This window comes from Nannobrachium achirus (assembly GCF_963921795.1).
Source record: "Nannobrachium achirus genome assembly, chromosome: 17".
Lineage (NCBI taxonomy): Eukaryota > Metazoa > Chordata > Actinopteri > Myctophiformes > Myctophidae > Nannobrachium > Nannobrachium achirus.
Window position 1 is genome coordinate 25,212,697 of NC_137824.1, and position 18,764 is coordinate 25,231,460.

Consider the following 18,764-nt stretch of genomic DNA (forward strand, 5'->3'; position numbering starts at 1 on the left):
ACAACCCCTCACTCAGATCAACTAACACAGGGATGCTGTCATAGCATCCCTGTCATAGTCTTTGCATTGTTAAATTTACTACAGCAGTCTCAAATCACCTTGTGACTGCAAAATGGGCATGATCATTGAACTGTGCATGTACAGTATATGTATATTGCGTTTATTTGTTTTTATGTTGTATGTATAGCTATCACATCCCAGGAGGGAACCTCAGTTCCAGCTTCACCCAGCTGAGTGCTGATGTCTTGCTCAGGGACACGTCGACACATTGCTGAGAGCTGGAATCGTACCTGCAACCTCCTCAGTCCTAGGCGGGCTTAACACAACCAACACAACCAGTGTTCAGTGTTATTCTGTCTGATGAAAATGATGAGGGGAAAATGCCATGTTATTCTTGGACATTGAGCTGTCATTTGTCTTTTCCACATTCCTTTATAAAAATGATAAATGATACCAAGGAAAGTGATAATAATAATATGATAAAACATTGTTTTGCTTGCTTGATTGATTGAAAAATGTATTAGAAGTTTTTATGGGAAAGGTACAGTTTCATGACAGATCACTGGTAACTCATAACATTGAACGAGACGGATAGAAGACAGTACAATGCAGAAGATATCATCAGAAAAACTGTGCAAAATAAAATGTATTTACAATAGAAGGGTCAGGGGTAGGTTAAGGTTATATACCACAGTATAGCAGGAAAACACATTTGACCCTTTGTTTGAGCTAATAAAATGTAGCTGGCTCTCATGTTTGCATTTGATGTTTATCAAAGCTTTTTGTCTGCAGGTCCTGAATTACAGTGATAATGATACTTTACAGTAGGCCTACATTTATGTCATATAGCCTATTACAGAAGAGAAATGGATAGATATTTCCCCTTAAAAGATATGAGATCATGTCAACCCCTATATCATATTGTCCAGTAATAGATATCAATCCAGTAATATGTTATTATTTATATATAAGTATTACTCAATCAAAATGAGAATAGACTTTTACTTGTAACTGAGTAAGCTATTTTCATGTTGGCTACCTTGTAGTTGAATAAAACGTTTTATTTTTATTTTTTATTTTTTATATTTTCCACCACATGAGGGCGCCAGCACACGGTGTGTTTGCCTCCACGCAGGTGGAAGTGATTCAGTGTTGATGGTCAGTCAGTTCACTCTGCAGGTTGAAGATCTGGAACGGATACGGAAACGGTCCATCCAATGTGTTCCTAGTCTCGCGTAGCCAGACAACTATTCCACAATGTCTTCATCAATGGGGTGTGGCATGAAGGTGCCTGTGGTACTGCTGAGGTGTTCTGGAAGCCCAGGTTTGCTTTGATAGAGGCCTTAGGCTCATCTTTGTGGTTGAGTCTGGTGTCTCATCTCCTCTTGACAACACCACAGATTTTCTTTGGGGTTCAGGCCAGTACACTATCTAGGTCGTCCTCAGACGAGCCCTCCATCGTTGTTTCCAGTCATCTCGGTTCTCCATACATCTGGCCAGCTCATTGGTGTTCTGTGTCCCTACGTCTTCCTTGAGTATGTCCACGTATGTTCTTGTGGGACGTCCTCGCGACCGGTGCCCATGTGTTGGCTCCCACAGTACCAATTTGCTGGCTGGAAGCTCCTGGTGTCTTTGGCAGTGTCCTGCTAGTCTCATTCTTCTGGTGGCAATTTTCTCGCTTACCCTTGGTATTCCCTCATACAGGCTCCTGTTGGTAACATGTGCGCTCCTGTTGATGTTGAGTACTGCACGCAACATTCTAGTGTAGCACCCATTTAGAGACTTCTGCAGGGTTGGCTTCAGGGTCCAGCATTCACTGCCATAGAGGAGAACAGACTCCACTGTTGCAAAGAAGAAGCTAAGTTTGATTTGGCGGGGGAGGCTAGAGTTCCATACACTGTTCATGCCGTTCAGGGCCCTCCAAACGAGTGCCTTCCTTACTTTGAGGTCTTTCTCAGTTGAGTCGACCCATGCACCCAGGTACTTGAAGTCCTTGACTTCCTTCAACACAGCTCCTTCTGTTGTTGTCAGAGGTGAGTGATCAGGTAGGTTATAGGTGATAACCTCAGTTTTCTTAGCATTTAGCCTGAGACCAACTTTGGCACACTCTATCTCCACCCTGTTCAGGAGTTCTTGTGCTTGTTCCATGCTGTCGGAGAGCAGGCTGATGTCGTCCGCATAGTCCAGGTCTGTCAGAACTACTGTGGGATGCCGCCTTGACCTCCTTGGTGTTAGCGTGAAGCCAAGCTCTTGTTCTCGTCCACCTATGGCTTTCCTGAGCGCATAATCCAGAACTATGATGAAGAGGTAGGGGGCTAGGGTGTCTCCTTGCATTACACCAGCTCGGATGTCAAACACCTCACTGCTGCCGTCTGGGGTCACCACTTTGGCCCTTGTTCTTGCGTACATGGTCTCGATAGCCCGGAGAATGTTGGGAGGGACATTGTAGGCCTCAAGGATCTTCACCATCTTGCTTCTGTGGATAGAATCAAAAGCCTTTTTGAAGTCAATGAAGCACAGTACAGCTGCTAGGTTGTCCTTTTTCACCTCCTCTATTAATCTCCTTAATGCCAGGATCTGTGCTACAGTTGTTCTCTCCTCTCGAAAACCATTTTGGTTCTCTCTCAGGTGAGGGTCGATGGCATGCCGTATCCTGTTCAGTATCATTCGGTTGAAGACCTTAGCTGTGATACATGTCAGGCTGATGCCTCTGTAGTTGTCTGGCTTTGAGAGGTCCCCAGCTTTAGGCACCGGGATGATGTTAGACAGAGACCATATTTCAGGTTGCTTGTTGTGCTGTAGAGCATTGTTGCAAAAGTCTAGGATGAGGTTGTCTAGGTCGCAGTTCTTCAAGACCTCTGGGGGTATGCCATCCGGCCCAGCGCTTTTTCCCTCTCTCAGGGTGGATTTAGCCCTGGCGAGCTCGCTGACTGTGAAGGGTCCATCGTCGATGTTCAGGCCCTGGAGGACTGCTGGTATATTTTCCTCTTCTCCCTCTTCCACTGATGTTCCCAGGAGCCTTTGGAAGTGGTCGAACCATGTTGCCACTCTCTCTTCTGGGCTGTGTCCCTCAACCTGGCCCTCCTTGGCCCTCTTCCGCCCTGTCATCTCATTTATTACCTTCCAGGCCTCCCCGTATTGCCTTTCACCTTGCGCTGCCTGTACTCTTCGCACACTTTCCATCACTTCCTCCCCTTTGATGGTGTCGTAGGTGCTGAAGAGAGACTGTTTGGCTTCGTTCAGTGTCTCGCGACCCTCCTCTGTTGGTTCACGCTCAAAGTTGAGTCGTGCTTCCTCCATCCTGCCTCGTGCTGCTACAACCTTCGGATGTCTGGACCGTGGTGGTGCTCTTACTCTGTTCAGCACTGGTACGCAAAGTCTGGTCGCCTCCTCATTTGCTGTGATGAATCTCCCATATTCACGGCTAGGCTCCTCTCCCCTATCAAGCTGCCGAAAGCGCTTCCTGACTTCCTCCGTGTACCTGGTTTGAAGGCCCGGATTGGTCGTGAATGCCTTCCAGTCATGCCGAATCTTGGGGCTTGGCTTGGGGACCCTGAGGCTCAGTCGCACCCTCATGGAGACCACACGGTGATCAGAGCCAACAGAGCTGAACGTGCTGTATGGCTCAGCGTTCAGGATGGAATTCCTCCACTTTTGCCTCACTAGAATATAGTGAGTAGTAGACTGTAGTTTTGGCTCTGTGGGCAGGTGCCAAGTACTTCTGGCTAAAGGAAATCATCTCAAAGCGTGTCAACCCACGGAATGTATTTGATTGTTCTTTTTGTTGAAAGGTGTGAGATCTAGCTCTCTCTCTAAAATCAAGGCGAAACACCTGGAAAAAAAAACTCATGCAAATGAGGTCCAAGTCAGCCTAGAATCTCTCGATTACAGACAGATTGGCCTTCTAGAGGTCTGCCTTGGACCTCATTTGCATGAGTTTTTTTTTTCCTCTGGGTGTTTCGCCTTGATGGGACTCACTTTTCTCCGGGTGTTTCGTCTTGATGGGTCTCACCTTTTTCCAGGTGTTTTGCCTTGATTTTGGAGCTCACTTTTTTGGGTGTTTTTTGGTATTTTGGGACTCACTTTTCTCTGGGTGTTTCGCCTTGATGGGACTCACTTTTTTCCAGGTGTTTCGTCTTGATCTTGGGACTCACTTTTTGGGGGATTTTTGGGGATTTTGGGACTCACTTTTCTCCAGGTGTTTCGCCTTGATGGAACTCACTTTCCTCCGGGTGTTTCGCCTTGATGGGACTCACTTTTCTCTGGGTTTTTCGCCTTGATGGGACTCACTTTTCTCCGGGTGTTTCGCCTTGATGGGACTCACTTTTCTCCGGGTGTTTCGCCTTGATGGGACTCACTTTTCTCCGGGTGTTTCGCCTTGATGGGACTCACTTCTTTCCCGGTGTTTCGCCTTGATTTTGGGACTCACTTTTTGGGGGATTTTGGGACTCACTTTTCTCTGGGTGTTTCGCCTTAATGGGACTCACTTTTTTCCAGTTGTTTCACCAGGTTTCGCCTTGATGGGACTCACTTTTCTCCGGTGTTTCGCCTTAATGGGACTCACTTTAGAGATGAAACCACAAGCCAGTAGGCTGCGTTTAAATATGTATTAGTTGTCCCGGACAACAGGCTAACTCTTAATGTTATGCCCTGACACCAATGATTTGCAACGTCATGCAACCATTAAGGCAGTTGCAAAGAGTTGCTTTGGTGCGGTTGACCTTAGAACAGTGTTGTTGCAAGGAGTTCTATGTACAAATCTCAATCCTCCTACATTGCTGTTTTACTTTGACATTTTCATGGGTAAAGTACAATATAATTACTCAAAAGCAAAAGATGTTTTTTTAGGTTGGAGATGGTGTAGTGGTCTAAAGATTAGACTTTAGATGCAGAGGTTCTCTGTTCAAAACCCAGTCACCCTACCAATTGCTGCTCTAACACTTGGATCTTTTCAAGGTTAAAATACAACATTAAGTGCTCAAAAGCACCAGAACACATTTACAGTGAGAGGTGGCCTGATGGTCTAATGCTCAGACTCTCAGCTATGAGGTTCCATGTTCAAATCCCACTCAACCTACAGTCCATCTCTGGAGTACATTGACCTTTTTAAGGCTAAAGTTGTCTCAATTTTCTCAAATTCTTCCAGTGCTCTCGAGGCATGTAGATGAGAATTTATTCTATAAAAGTTCTGTTGGACAGAGTTCTTTCAGATATAACCCCCCACTTTTAGCTCTCAGGAAACAGGGGGAGGGACACCCCTCCACGATGGTCCTCCGTGTACCTTGGGCATGGGACTTGAACCTGTCTGAAACCTGCCTGTAACAGGGACAACCGATCAAGCGACCATACCATTGAGCCAAGGCACCTTTGGGCCCTCAACAGGTATCTCCTGGTGCTTTTGAGTTGTTCTCTTCTATTTTAGCCTTGAAAAGGTCAAAGCACTACAGGAATGAATTTGAACATGTGACCTCTGCATTCAGAGTCTGATGTTTAAACCACTACACCATCTCCCACAGCAGACTGTATCTGGTGCTTTGAATACTTCTTTTGTATTTTAACCTTGAAAAGCAACAACAATGATCTGTACGAGAACTCTGATTTTTAGACCACTAGATGCATTTTCTAGTGCTTTTGACTAACTCTTTTGTATTTTAACCTTGAAAGAAATGTAAAAGTAAAACAGCAATATAGGAGGAGTGAGATTTGAACACAGAAGCTCTGCACCGAGAGTCAAATGTCTAGACCACTACACCATCTCTCGACGTAGATGGCTCCTGGTGCTTTTGAGTAATTATTTTGTATTTTAAGCTTTTCAAGGTTCCAATACAAAAGGATTACTTAAGAGCACTCAAAAGGTAGTGAGAGATGGAGTAGTGGTCTAAAGATCAGACTCTCATTGCTGATGTTCCATGTACAAATCTCAATCCTCCTACTGTACATTGCTGTTTTACTTTGACATTTTCATGGGGTAAAGTACAAAATAATTACTCAAAAGCATGTGACATTTTGTAGGTTGGAGATGGTGTAGTGGTCTAAAGATTAGACTTTAGATGCAGAGGTTCTGTGTTCAAAACCCAGTCACCCTACTAATTGCTGCTCTAATACTTGGATCTTTTCAAGGTTAAAATACAACATTAAGTGCTCAAAAGCACCAGAACACATTTACAGTGAGAGGTGGCCTGATGGTCTTATGCTCAGACTCTCAGCTAAGAGGTTCCATGTTCAAATCCCACTCAACCTACAGTCCATCTCTGGAGTACATTGACCTTTTTAAGGCTAAAGTTGTCTCAATTTTCTCAAATTCTTCCAGTGCTCTCGAGGCATGTAGATGAGAATTTATTCTATAAAAGTTCTGTTGGACAGAGTTCTTTCAGATATAACCCCCCACTTTTAGCTCTCAGGAAACAGGGGGAGGGACACCCCTCCACGATGGTCCTCCGTGTACCTTGGGCATGGGACTTGAACCTGTCTGAAACCTGCCTGTAACAGGGACAACCGATCAAGCGACCATACCATTGAGCCAAGGCACCTTTGGGCCCTCAACAGGTATCTCCTGGTGCTTTTGAGTTGTTCTCTTCTATTTTAGCCTTGAAAAGGTCAAAGCACTACAGGAATGGATTTGAACATGTGACCTCTGTATTCAGAGTCTGATGTTTAAACCACTGCACCATCTCCCACAGCAGACTGTATCTGGTGCTTTGAATACTTCTTTTGTATTTTAACCTTGAAAAGCAACAACAATGATCTGTACAAGAACTCTGATTTTTAGACCACTAGATGCATTTTCTAGTGCTTTTGACTAACTCTTTTGTATTTTAACCTTGAAAGAAATGTAAAAGTAAAACAGCAATATAGGAGGAGTGAGATTTGAACACAGAAGCTCTGCACCAAGAGTCAAATGTCTAGACCACTACACCATCTCTCAACGTAGATGGCTCCTGGTGCTTTTGAGTAATTATTTTGTATTTTAAGCTTTTCAAGGTTCCAATACAAACGGATTACTTAAGAGCACTCAAAAGGTAGTGAGAGATGGAGTAGTGGTCTAAAGATCAGACTCTCATTGCTGATGTTCCATGTACAAATCTCAATCCTCCTACTGTACATTGCTGTTTTACTTTGACATTTTCATGGGGTAAAGTACAAAATAATTACTCAAAAGCATGTGACATTTTGTAGGTTGGAGATGGTGTAGTGGTCTAAAGATTAGACTTTAGATGCAGAGGTTCTGTGTTCAAAACCCAGTCACCCTACTAATTGCTGCTCTAATACTTGGATCTTTTCAAGGTTAAAATACAACATTAAGTGCTCAAAAGCACCAGAACACATTTACAGTGAGAGGAGGCCTGATGGTCTAATGCTCAGACTCTCAGCTAAGAGGTTCCATGTTCAAATCCCACTCAACCTACAGTCCATCTCTGGAGTACATTGACCTTTTTAAGGCTAAAGTTGTCTCAATTTTCTCAAATTCTTCCAGTGCTCTCGAGGCATGTAGATGGGAATTTATTCTGTAAAAGTTCTGTTGGACAGAGTTCTTTCAGATATAACCCCCCACTTTTAGCTCTCAGGAAACAGGGGGAGGGACACCCCTCCACGATGGTCCTCCGTGTACCTTGGGCATGGGACTTGAACCTGTCTGAAACCTGCCTGTAACAGGGACAACCGATCAAGCGACCATACCATTGAGCCAAGGCACCTTTGGGCCCTCAACAGGTATCTCCTGGTGCTTTTGAGTTGTTCTCTTCTATTTTAGCCTTGAAAAGGTCAAAGCACTACAGGAATGGATTTGAACATGTGACCTCTGTATTCAGAGTCTGATGTTTAAACCACTGCACCATCTCCCACAGCAGACTGTATCTGGTGCTTTGAATACTTCTTTTGTATTTTAACCTTGAAAAGCAACAACAATGATCTGTACGAGAACTCTGATTTTTAGACCACTAGATGCATTTTCTAGTGCTTTTGACTAACTCTTTTGTATTTTAACCTTGAAAGAAATGTAAAAGTAAAACAGCAATATAGGAGGAGTGAGATTTGAACACAGAAGCTCTGCAACAAGAGGCAAATGTCTAGACCACTACACCATCTCTCAACGTAGATGGCTCCTGGTGCTTTTGAGTAATTATTTTGTATTTTAAGCTTTTCAAGGTTCCAATACAAAAGGATTACTCAAGAGCACTCAGAAGGTAGTGAGAGATGGAGTAGTGGTCTAAAGATCAGACTCTCATTGCTGATGTTCCATGTACAAATCTCAATCCTCCTACATTGCTGTTTTACTTTGACATTTTCATGGGTAAAGTACAATATAATTACTCAAAAGCAAAAGATGTTATTTAGGTTGGAGATGGTGTAGTGGTCTAAAGATTAGACTTTAGATGCAGAGGTTCTCTGTTCAAAACCCAGTCACCCTACTAATTGCTGCTCTAACACTTGGATCTTTTCAAGGTTAAAATACACCATAATTGCTCAAAAGCACCTGATGTTTTTTAGGTTGGAGATGGTATAGTGGTCTAAAGATCAGACTTAAGGTGCATAGGTTCTGTGTTCAAAACCCAGTCACCCTACTAATTGCTGCTCTATTACTTGGATCTTTTCAGGGTTAAAATACAACATAAGTACTCAAAAGCACCGGATCACATTTACAGCAAAAGATGGCCTAATGGTCCACTGCTCAGACTCTCAGTTAAGAGGTTGCATGTTCAAATCCCACTCAACCTACAGTCCATCTGTCGAGTATATTGACCTTTTTAAGGCTAAAATTGTCTCAATTTTCGCAGATTCTTCAGTTGCTCTCGAGGCATGTAGATGAGAATTTATTCTATAAAAGTTCTGTTGGACATAGTTCTTTCAGATATAACCCCTCACCTTTAGCTCTCAGGAAACAGGGGGAGGGACACCCCTCCACGATGGTCCTCCGTGTACCTTGGGCATGGGACTTGAACCTGTCTGAAACCTGCCTGTAACAGGGACAACCGATCAAGCGACCATACCATTGAGCCAAGGCACCTTTGGGCCCTCAACAGGTATCTCCTGGTGCTTTTGAGTTGTTCTCTTCTATTTTAGCCTTGAAAAGGTCAAAGCACTACAGGAATGGATTTGAACATGTGACCTCTGCATTGAGAGTCTGATGTTTAAACCACTACACCATCTCCCATAGCAGACTATATCTGGTGCTTTGAATACTTCTTTTGTATTTTAACCTTGAAAAGCAACAACAATGATCTGTACGAGAACTCGGATTTGAAAATGAGACCTCTGAACTGAGGGTCTGATCTTTAGACCACTAGATTCATTTTCCAGTGCTTTTGACTTACTCTTTTATATTTTAACCTTGAAAGAAATGTTAAAATAAAAGAGCAACATAGGAGGAGTGAGATTTGAACCCGCGCGCACGCACGCACGCACGCACGCACGCACGCACGCACGCACACACACACACACACACACACACACACACACACACACACACACACACACACACACACACTCACACACACACACACACACGTACACTCACAGACATTTTAATTCTTTATATGAATCCAGAAATTACAATGAATGTACAGGGATGCTAATGTAACAGGGTTGATGTAACAGGGTTGACTCTACCTTGAAAAGCAACAACAATGATCTGTACGAGAACTCGGATTTGAAAATGAGACCTCTGAACTGAGGGTCTGATCTTTAGACCACTAGATTCATTTTCCAGTGCTTTTGACTTACTCTTTTATATTTTAACCTTGAAAGAAATGTTAAAATAAAAGAGCAACATAGGAGGAGTGAGATTTGAACCCGCGCGCACGCACGCACGCACGCACGCACGCACGCACACACACACACACACACACACACACACACACACACACACACACACACACACACTCACACACACACACACACACACGTACACTCACAGACATTTTAATTCTTTATATGAATCCAGAAATTACAATGAATGTACAGGGATGCTAATGTAACAGGGTTGATGTAACAGGGTTGACTCTAATGTAACAGGGTTGACTCTAATGTAACAGGGTTGACTCTAATGTAACATGGTTGACTGTAATGTAACAGGGTTGATCTAACAGGGTTGACACTAATGTAACAGGGTTGACTCTAATGTAACAGGGTTGACACTAATGTAACAGGGTTGACTCTAATGTAACAGGGTTGACTCTAATGTAACAGGGTTGACACTAATGTAACAGGGTTGACTCTAATGTAACAGGGTTGACTCTAATGTAACAGGGTTGATCTAACAGGGTTGACACTAATGTAACAGGGTTGACTCTAATGCAACAGGGTTGATGTAACAGGGTTGACTCTAATGTAACATGGTTGATGTAACAGGGTTGACTATAATGTAACAGGGTTGACACTAATGTAACAGGGTTGATGTAACAGGGTTGACTCTAATGTAACAGGGTTGATGTAACAGGGTTGACTCTAATGTAACAGGGTTGATGTAACAGGGTTGACTCTAATGTAACAGGGTTGACAAGGTAGACCATCTATCAGAGGTATTAACTTTATTCCTAGTAGGACTCGGATTAGAACATGGATCCTTTGAACTAAGAGTCCAATCACCAGTCCGCTAAAGCATATGCCAATACAGTTCTTTTGTATTTTAATGTTGAAAATGTATTACAGCAATGTGGGAGGACTGAGATTTGAACATGGGACCTCTGCACTGTCAGATCTTTATACAACTACACCATCTCTCACACAGGGTTGTCAACAGGGCTGTATTAACCATTGGGCCGGTGGGGCCGTTGCCAGGGGCCCTTGGCTCTCAGGGGCCCTTGGGAGAACTGGGCAGCGTGGTCATTGACAATTTACTCAAATGAAATGTATACATTAATTACAAATCTAATGTGTGGGCCCCTCCTCTGTTGTCTACAGGTGCTTTATTGGCCCACAGATGATAATCATGGCTTAAAATACGAGCTGGGTAGACTGCATCGGGAGGGATCGGGGTTATGATGGAGGGTGGGGGGCCCTAAAAAATTATTGGCCAGGGGCCCTCGCAGGGGTTAATCCGTCCATGTGTGAGACCATGTGTTGCGGAGGATGATGAAAAGTTGCAGTGTATGAAACCACGTGTAACGCATATGTATTTCCCAAAATACTTTGGGATCGGCACTAAACATTAGTTAAGGTAACGGTTATTTGTAATACACTGAAATTGCACAGGTAATCCTAGGTAAATGTGTTCTTAGTTCAGTGTGTAGTGTCGTTATGAAAGGAAAATTGTTGAGTTTGTCTTCAACCTGTAAATACATCAAGAAGCAAAAGACACTGGTGTGGCACTCCTGGTTTACTAGGATGGGGTTCAATTCCCTGTGGTGTCCTGCTGATTGCACTTACAGGAATGTTGATTTGGGGGTGGAGTATAATTGTAGTTCTATACATATACTGGTCGTATTGATATTTTGCATTAGATACCAGTGTCTGATATCAGTAAAACGCTGCCTAAATCAACACCAGCACATCACACACTTTAATAGGGAGCTGCAGGCACACTTAAAAAAATGTCTGTTTTTTCAGATTGTCTTCAAAACCCCCAAAGTTACATAAGATTATATAGTAAGGCGTCAAAACATAGATTTTAAGTCTTACATTTACGATAGTGCCTATCTTTTGGTATGTTGTATAGCTCGTTGAGACAAACGTGTGGATGTGTGACACATTGCTGTGCGACCCCTGGAACCCTAATTTTTTTTGACAAATGCAATCCTAGATTTTTCAAAGTTTGATAACTCGGAAACGAATAGGTTTTAAGCACCTGTCTCTTAGTATGTTGTATAGCTCTTCGAGACGAACGCGAGGATATGAAATTAATTAATTTTTTTCAGATTGTCTTCAGACCCCCCAAAATTACATAAGACTATAGTAAGGCGTCAAAACATAGATTTTAAGTCTTACATTTCCGATAGTGCCTATCTTTTGGTATGTTGTATAGCTCGTCGAGACGAACGTGTGGATGTGTGACACATTGCTGTGCGACCCCTGGAACCCTACTTTTTTTCGACAAATGCAATCCTAGATTTTTCAAAGTGCGATAACTCGGAAACCAATAGGTTTTTAAGCGCCTGTCTCTTAGTATGTTGTATAGCTCTTCGAGACGAACGCGTGGATATGAAATTAATTATTTTTTTTCAGATTGCCTTCAAAACCCCCAAAATTACATAAGACTATAATAAGGCGTCAAAACATAGAGTTTAAGTCTTACATTTCCGATAGTGCCTATCTTTTGGTATGTTGTATAGCTCGTTGAGACGAACGTGTGGATGTGTGACACATTGCTGTGCGACCCCTGGAACCCTAATTTTTTCGACAAATGCAATCCTAGATTTTTCAAAGTGTGATAACTCGGAAATCAATAGGTTTTAAGCACCTGTCTCTTAGTATGTTGTATAGCTCTTCGAGACGAACACGTGGATATGAAATTAATTTTTTTTTCCAGATTGTCTTCAGAACCCCCAAAATTACATAAGTAAGGCGTCAAAACATAGATTTTAAGTCTTAAATTTCCGATAGTGCCTATCTTTTGGTATGTTGTATAGCTCGTCGAGACGAACGTGTGGATGTGTAACACATTGCTGTGCGACCCCTGGAACCCTACTTTCTTTCCGACAAATGCAATCCTAGATTTTTCAAAGTGCGATAACTCGGAAACCAATAGGTTTTAAGCGCCCGTCTTTTAGTATGTTGTATAGCTCTTCCAAACGAACACTTGGATATGAAATTAATTCATTTTTTTCAGATTGTCTTCTGAACCCCCAAAATTACATAAGACTATAAGTAAGGCGTCAAAACATAGATTTTAAGTCTTAAATTTCCGATAGTGCCTATCTTTTGGTATGTTGTATAGCTCGTCGAGACGAATTGTGCAAGAGAACCATCACTGTATGAGCCATGGTGGTGCAGCGGAGAAGATAGATCCATGCCACAGACTCATTGATGATAATTCGTAACAGGAGTGGATACGAATATAGACGAATCACTTTGATGTTTGTGTTTAAACAATATTTATAATCTGTACACAATAAAGAAAACATCATTGTAAAATTAGTCAACTCATCATAATTGTCTGTACACAATAATAAGGAATCGTTGTTGTAAAATCAGTCAACACATCTATTGTACAAAGGCAGAAAAATTAAGATAGCAGTGTGGACAGGAGATGCAGTATGTCTTCATAAAGCAGCAAGCAAGCAGTGGAAAACATACTCACATGTTTTACTTAAGTAGTATCAATACTGCAAAATAGAAATACTCCGTTACAACTACAAGTCCGGAATTCAAAATGTACTTCGAGTAAAAGTATGAAAGTGTACTTAAAGAATCAAAAGTAAAGGTACAAAATGTTTGAAAATAGCAGATCTACAAGCTCACGCACATTGCGTGAGCATGTAGATCGGCTATTCTCAAATAACCTAGGTATAAAATAGGACTAAAATGGTGTATGTTTTATAATATAATGATTTATATCTGCAAAGTATCTAGTAACTAAAGTGTTCAAATGAATGTAGTGGAGTAAAGGTGCAATATTTGGATCCGAGATGTAGTGGAGTAGAAGTAAAAGTATTGGAAATACTCAAGTAAAGTACAAATACCTAAAAAATGTACTTAAGTACAGTACTTAAGTAAATGTACTTATTTACTTTACACCACTGCAAGCAAGCCACGTTAAAAACAAGAGCAAAAGAAACTGAGGCAAATTGTTCCCAACTGTGTATCACTCCATCGGTTTGACCACTTGAACACATGCAGCATGCCTTTTCTGGGGGCAGGGGGACATTCCATAAATAGCCAATCTACAAGCTCACAAAAGCTTGTAGCCTATATCTGCTATTTTTGGCATAGGCGGGAAAAGAAAGCGGTTCACGTACAAGTCGTTAAAGTTAGGTCTGTTTCATTAAGAATAGAGTGTTTAAAGGTTACATGACATGCTGGTTTAAAAAAAAAAACATTCAAAGTCTTTATCATGGTCCTTCAAACGCGTATTAAAACGTTTTGAAAAAATAAAATAACATAAAACAAAACAATAATAATCCACTCCAGTGAGCCATGGCAGTTTTTTCTTTGTGTTCTCAGGCTTACATAATACAGTATATTTGTCTGTAGCCTCTGCTCCGCTTTTCTGAGCCTGGTTATTCAGAAAACCCCAGACCACAGAAAATCCACTGAATGTTCAAAGTTCTGTTTCTTTTGGGGTGCAGTTGAGGTCATGATTATTATTATTATTTTTTTTTTATTTTCTTACTTCCTCTTGAAACCTTTAAGGCGCCGTACAGACATCTGCGTCACGCATCATCATCTTATCGTCTGAGAATGGCCACTGGGGGCGCCGTACTAATGCATTCTCAATGCAAGGTTGTTTGGTGTTTTGTCGTTGCTGTGTCTCTTCAAGAGCGTACAGGCTGCGGTTGAGCTAGAGACACGGCAACGACAAAAAACCAAACAACCTTCCATTGACAATGCATTAGTACGGCGCCCCCAGTGGCCATTCTCAGACGTTAAGATGATGATGCGTGACGCACATGTGTGAGCGCGGCCTAAGTGGTTTAACAGAGAGTCTTCGTTCAATTCAAAACGCAATGCAACTCAATCATTATTACAGTGCGAAATGTAACGGCGGAACAAACAAAACAAAAAAAAACTAAAACTGTAAGAGAAATAATCGTCTCTGTCGGGTGGAAGCCTCATAATTACAGTATGTCCAAAACTGTAACCTTTCAGGATTCAAATTAAAACAACGGCAAAAGCAGCAGATCTACAAGCTCAAAACATGTAGCTTCACAAATTTGTCTTGTATGATGAAGTAGGGCAGTAGGCCAATAATTCTGCTCGACAGCAATGTTTTATACTTTTTGTCAAAAAAAAAAAAAAGTTTGGATACATTATCTCAGATTTTGCCCAAAATTGGGACGCCAGGGTTAATGTGACTAACATTCCGGCCAGAAATAAAACCTATTCGCCAACCGGACGGATTTTTTTTTAATGGCAGTCAGAACTTTTATTTTATTGCACTCTGACTAAAAGACCCCCAAAAATAAAGAGTCCAATGTGTGCCCAATGCCCATATAATATAAACATTTCTCATCAAAAAAGAGTTTTAGCACCAACTTCCGTCTCAATTCAGCAGAGCAGGTCCTGTTTATTTGCATGACCAAAATCGCTTTTTATTATAATTCTTCTTAAAAAACTTAAAATAGTGAAAACAGTCGATCTAGAACAGCACAACGCGTCAACGTGCGATGCATTGTGAGCTTGTAGATATGCTATTCTCACTACTTTTGCGAGACACTCTTCCAAGACGATGTAAGGCATTCATTTACAAAAAAGAACATAAAAAAAGTTAACGACCGCAACAACAAATTGGGCTTAACCCAAGTGGAACGGACGGCATACCAGGGAATGAATGAACTTGTTTAAGTGGTTAGTTAATAACATCAAATCTGACGGAAGCCTTGTGGAGTTACGGTGAGTAAGTAATTTAAGTAATTAAGGTGATGATGTAGGCAATTAAATAGGTAATTAAGCTGACTACATTTCCAGTTTACATTTTTCTTTCCTGATGAAGAGCGTGAGAAAGGAGATAACTGAAATATGACATGACTCATGTTCATGTAGTATGAAAACTAGACGCTAGCTAGCTGGACAGAGAGAGGAACAGAGACATTCACAGTAATACAAAAATAAGTCAGGAAATGAGATGGTGTAACGCCCCAGAATCATCTTGGGTTTTCTCCAGCGTGGAAAGCCAACATCTTAACCTCTGGCCTGAAGGGGAATACGCTCTATGTCACAGCAGCCATATTGTAAAGAAATTGGGCCTCTTCCTTACTCCCTTACCAATTATACTAATTAAGGCTCTGTTCCATTTAGTGCAGCCGAGTGGTTCTCAAACCTTTTAATTTCAAGGACCTCCATAACTCTGAGAGGGTACAAATAGAACCAAATGGTAAGGGCCCATTTGATTCCATTTGTATAGCCTACTCTCAGAGTTACACACCTATAAAGGGGCCATTTGGAAGGGTACCTGGAACACATTTTGAGTTTCCAGTGAGCCAACAGGTTTGACCAGAATGGAGCAGAGCTTTCATTAGTAGTAAGGGTAAGGACCTGGGAAGGAAGGAAGGGGCCCAGTTTCCTTCCAGAATGCTGCGGTGCCATAGAACTCTATGGCCAGCAGGGGGAGTTATTAGGCTATTTTGGTCATCAGGCAATCAAAATGGCAATCAAGTAGAGTTAACTGATAAATAAATAAAATACAATAAAATAACCAACTGAAAACAGTGTGTTTACAAAAATCACAAACTCTCAAATCTTTGTCAAATTCTTCAAAAATAGCAACGATTCACCCTTATTAGCATTTTCTTTTCTATTTACAAGCAATACAAGACTACACTACCTCTCCAAGGAATACAATAAAATAAAATAAACATAATATATATATTATACACATGCACGGTTTGTGCACAGCATCTCCTCTGACACCGGCAGTAGACCCCTCCATAAAAAAAATTAAAACAGTCGATCTACAAGCTCAGGACTTGTCGGCGTGTGACGCGTCGTGAGCTTGTAGGTCTTCTATGTATTGCCGGGAGATTTTATGAATTATTCAAACAGTATAATAAGGATGTTTTTGTCAAATGTTTGCCAATAATGACATGCTTCAAATAGTGACAACCAATAGAGTGGTTATTAGTGGATACAATATGGATGCATAGGTTAGGTTTAAATCTCTATAACCAATCATGCTATCAACACAAAGTTGCTGAGCTTATTTATATACAGGTGGGGGTGAAGAAGGAGCAGTGGAGCCCCCCTTGTGGAGGTGGGTGGTCTTTCTTCTTCAGCTGGGGGGGAGGGTGGGGCAGAAGCATAGACATACAAAGGTAGACGCCTCCTTCGGCTCTGGGGCGTTCAGAATTCTGAAGCACGCTTCCGTGTGCGTCACAGAAACGGAAGTTCGGTAGGCCAATCGGAGGCAGGTAACCCAGGGTGCGTTCGGATGTCGCTCCAATGAACTGCAGCGGCGAATGAGATATCTAGCTTTTTATATCTACGGTAGAAGGACCCCCCTTGTGGTGGTGGGTGGTCTTTCTTCTTCAGCTGGGGTGGGGCAGAACAAGGAAGATAATGAAAGGAAAGGACACGCTGGTTGCCGGGGATGCGCCATAACACTCATGGGCGGCAAAACCTGCACCGGAAGTGCGATGAGATACATGGGAGTGAATGGAGCCGGCTGGACCAGCTCTTGAACAAACACTATTTATGAACGATTGAGACCTTTGTCATATAATCGGTTCAGGAATATAAAAGAAGACATATCACAGTTGTTTTATAATCACTTGTTTTTTGATGTACACGCTACATCATTTTATTGATGCATCTAAACAGCGGCAGATATCGTCTCTGTCTTGGAGGTATCGCGAGATTTGGTTTCCAGACAGGATCTCGCGATACTAGCTAGTTCAGAAATGTACTTTGTGCTTTTTAGATACCGAGCTATAAAATTATACAGCGCACACAGTACACATCGGAAAGCAGAAGAGCAGAAAACAATGTGTGATATGTCTTTGTGTTTCAAAAGGTCTCAATCTTTCTGGAAATAATGATCATTATTCAAGCTCATCATCAAGCTGCCCAACCGGCTCTCATAGACACCAATGTCATTTCACCAAACTTCCGGTGTGAGTTCGCCACCCCGTGGCGATGAATCTGCCGGCTGGAATTGGACACGTTAGGGAAAATGACGCTGGTGACTTTTTTTCCTTAAATTTGAGTTTCCTCGGGGCAGGGGCTGGGGCAGTGGTGACCCCCTGTGGTGGTTTGGTGGTATTTTCTTCTTCAGCTGGGGTGGTGGGTGCAGAAGGAGCAGTGCAGCGCCCCCGTGAGGTCGGTGACGGCACCCTCCTGCACCAGGCCGCTCAGCAGCGCCCTCTCTCTGTCCACGTCGTGCATGGTCTGCTCCAGCATGGCCGACATGGGCTGCCGGTCGTAGTAGTGCAGTGGCGCCCCCTGCTGCGAGAGGTTGTAGCCGAAGCCGGCCAGGCTGACCTCGTCGCACAGCAGGCTGGCCAGGTTGAGCGCCGTCACGCCCAGCGTGGGTACGTTCTGCAGAGAATGTTAGAGAGGCAGGGGCTGACATTTCTAAAAGGGCCTTTTGGGTGGAAAATAGCAGGGTGGAAAATAGCAGACCTCCAAGCTCACAACGTGTAGCGCTGCGACGCGCTGTGAGCTTGGAGGTCTGCTAGTTACAATATTCTTTCAAAATATCTTTCAACATAAGATGCTGCATTCAAGTTCAGGAGAGTTTGGAAAAGGCAATTATCTTGAATGCTGCCTTCAGGTATGGCATGGAAAGGGAGCATTTGCATGTTGTTCACGATAGTAAAAACTGCATTCTTGGTCTGGAGAGGGCACTTTTTACAGATGGGGACACAGAAATGAGCTCAATCGGGATAGGAAAAAATGGGTAAATGTCAGCTAGAAAGATGCAATTATGGGGAAATTGCAAGTGTGGTCGCCGTGACGTGAGTCGCGAAGAAACCCGCTGGGAAATGAATTTCCGTCTTACCATTTATATTAGATATTGTGATGTCACGTGAAGCATGACCAAAAGCTTCACTTTTCTGTTGTGCAGTCGCCCAACCCAGATAACATTACTTTACATTACATCAAAAAAAGGGTTAACAGTGCTGTAAGGTACCTGGTCCCAGGTTAGGGCGGAGGGTTAGGATCAGGGTTAAACA

The 18,764-nt window shown here is 42.5% G+C and overlaps 1 protein-coding gene across 1 annotated transcript in view; it reads right to left on the reverse strand.

Annotated features, from left to right (window-relative positions):
• Positions 1-13,098: 13,098 nt before the first annotated feature.
• st3gal5 (ST3 beta-galactoside alpha-2,3-sialyltransferase 5) overlaps positions 13,099-18,764 on the reverse strand; it is a 34,909-nt gene continuing 29,243 nt past the window's right edge. The window contains exon 8 of the mRNA XM_080746427.1: positions 13,099-18,126. Within this exon, the coding sequence (XP_080602553.1) occupies positions 17,860-18,126 (267 nt within the window). The 3' untranslated portion in view covers positions 13,099-17,859. The remainder of the gene's footprint in view (positions 18,127-18,764) is intronic.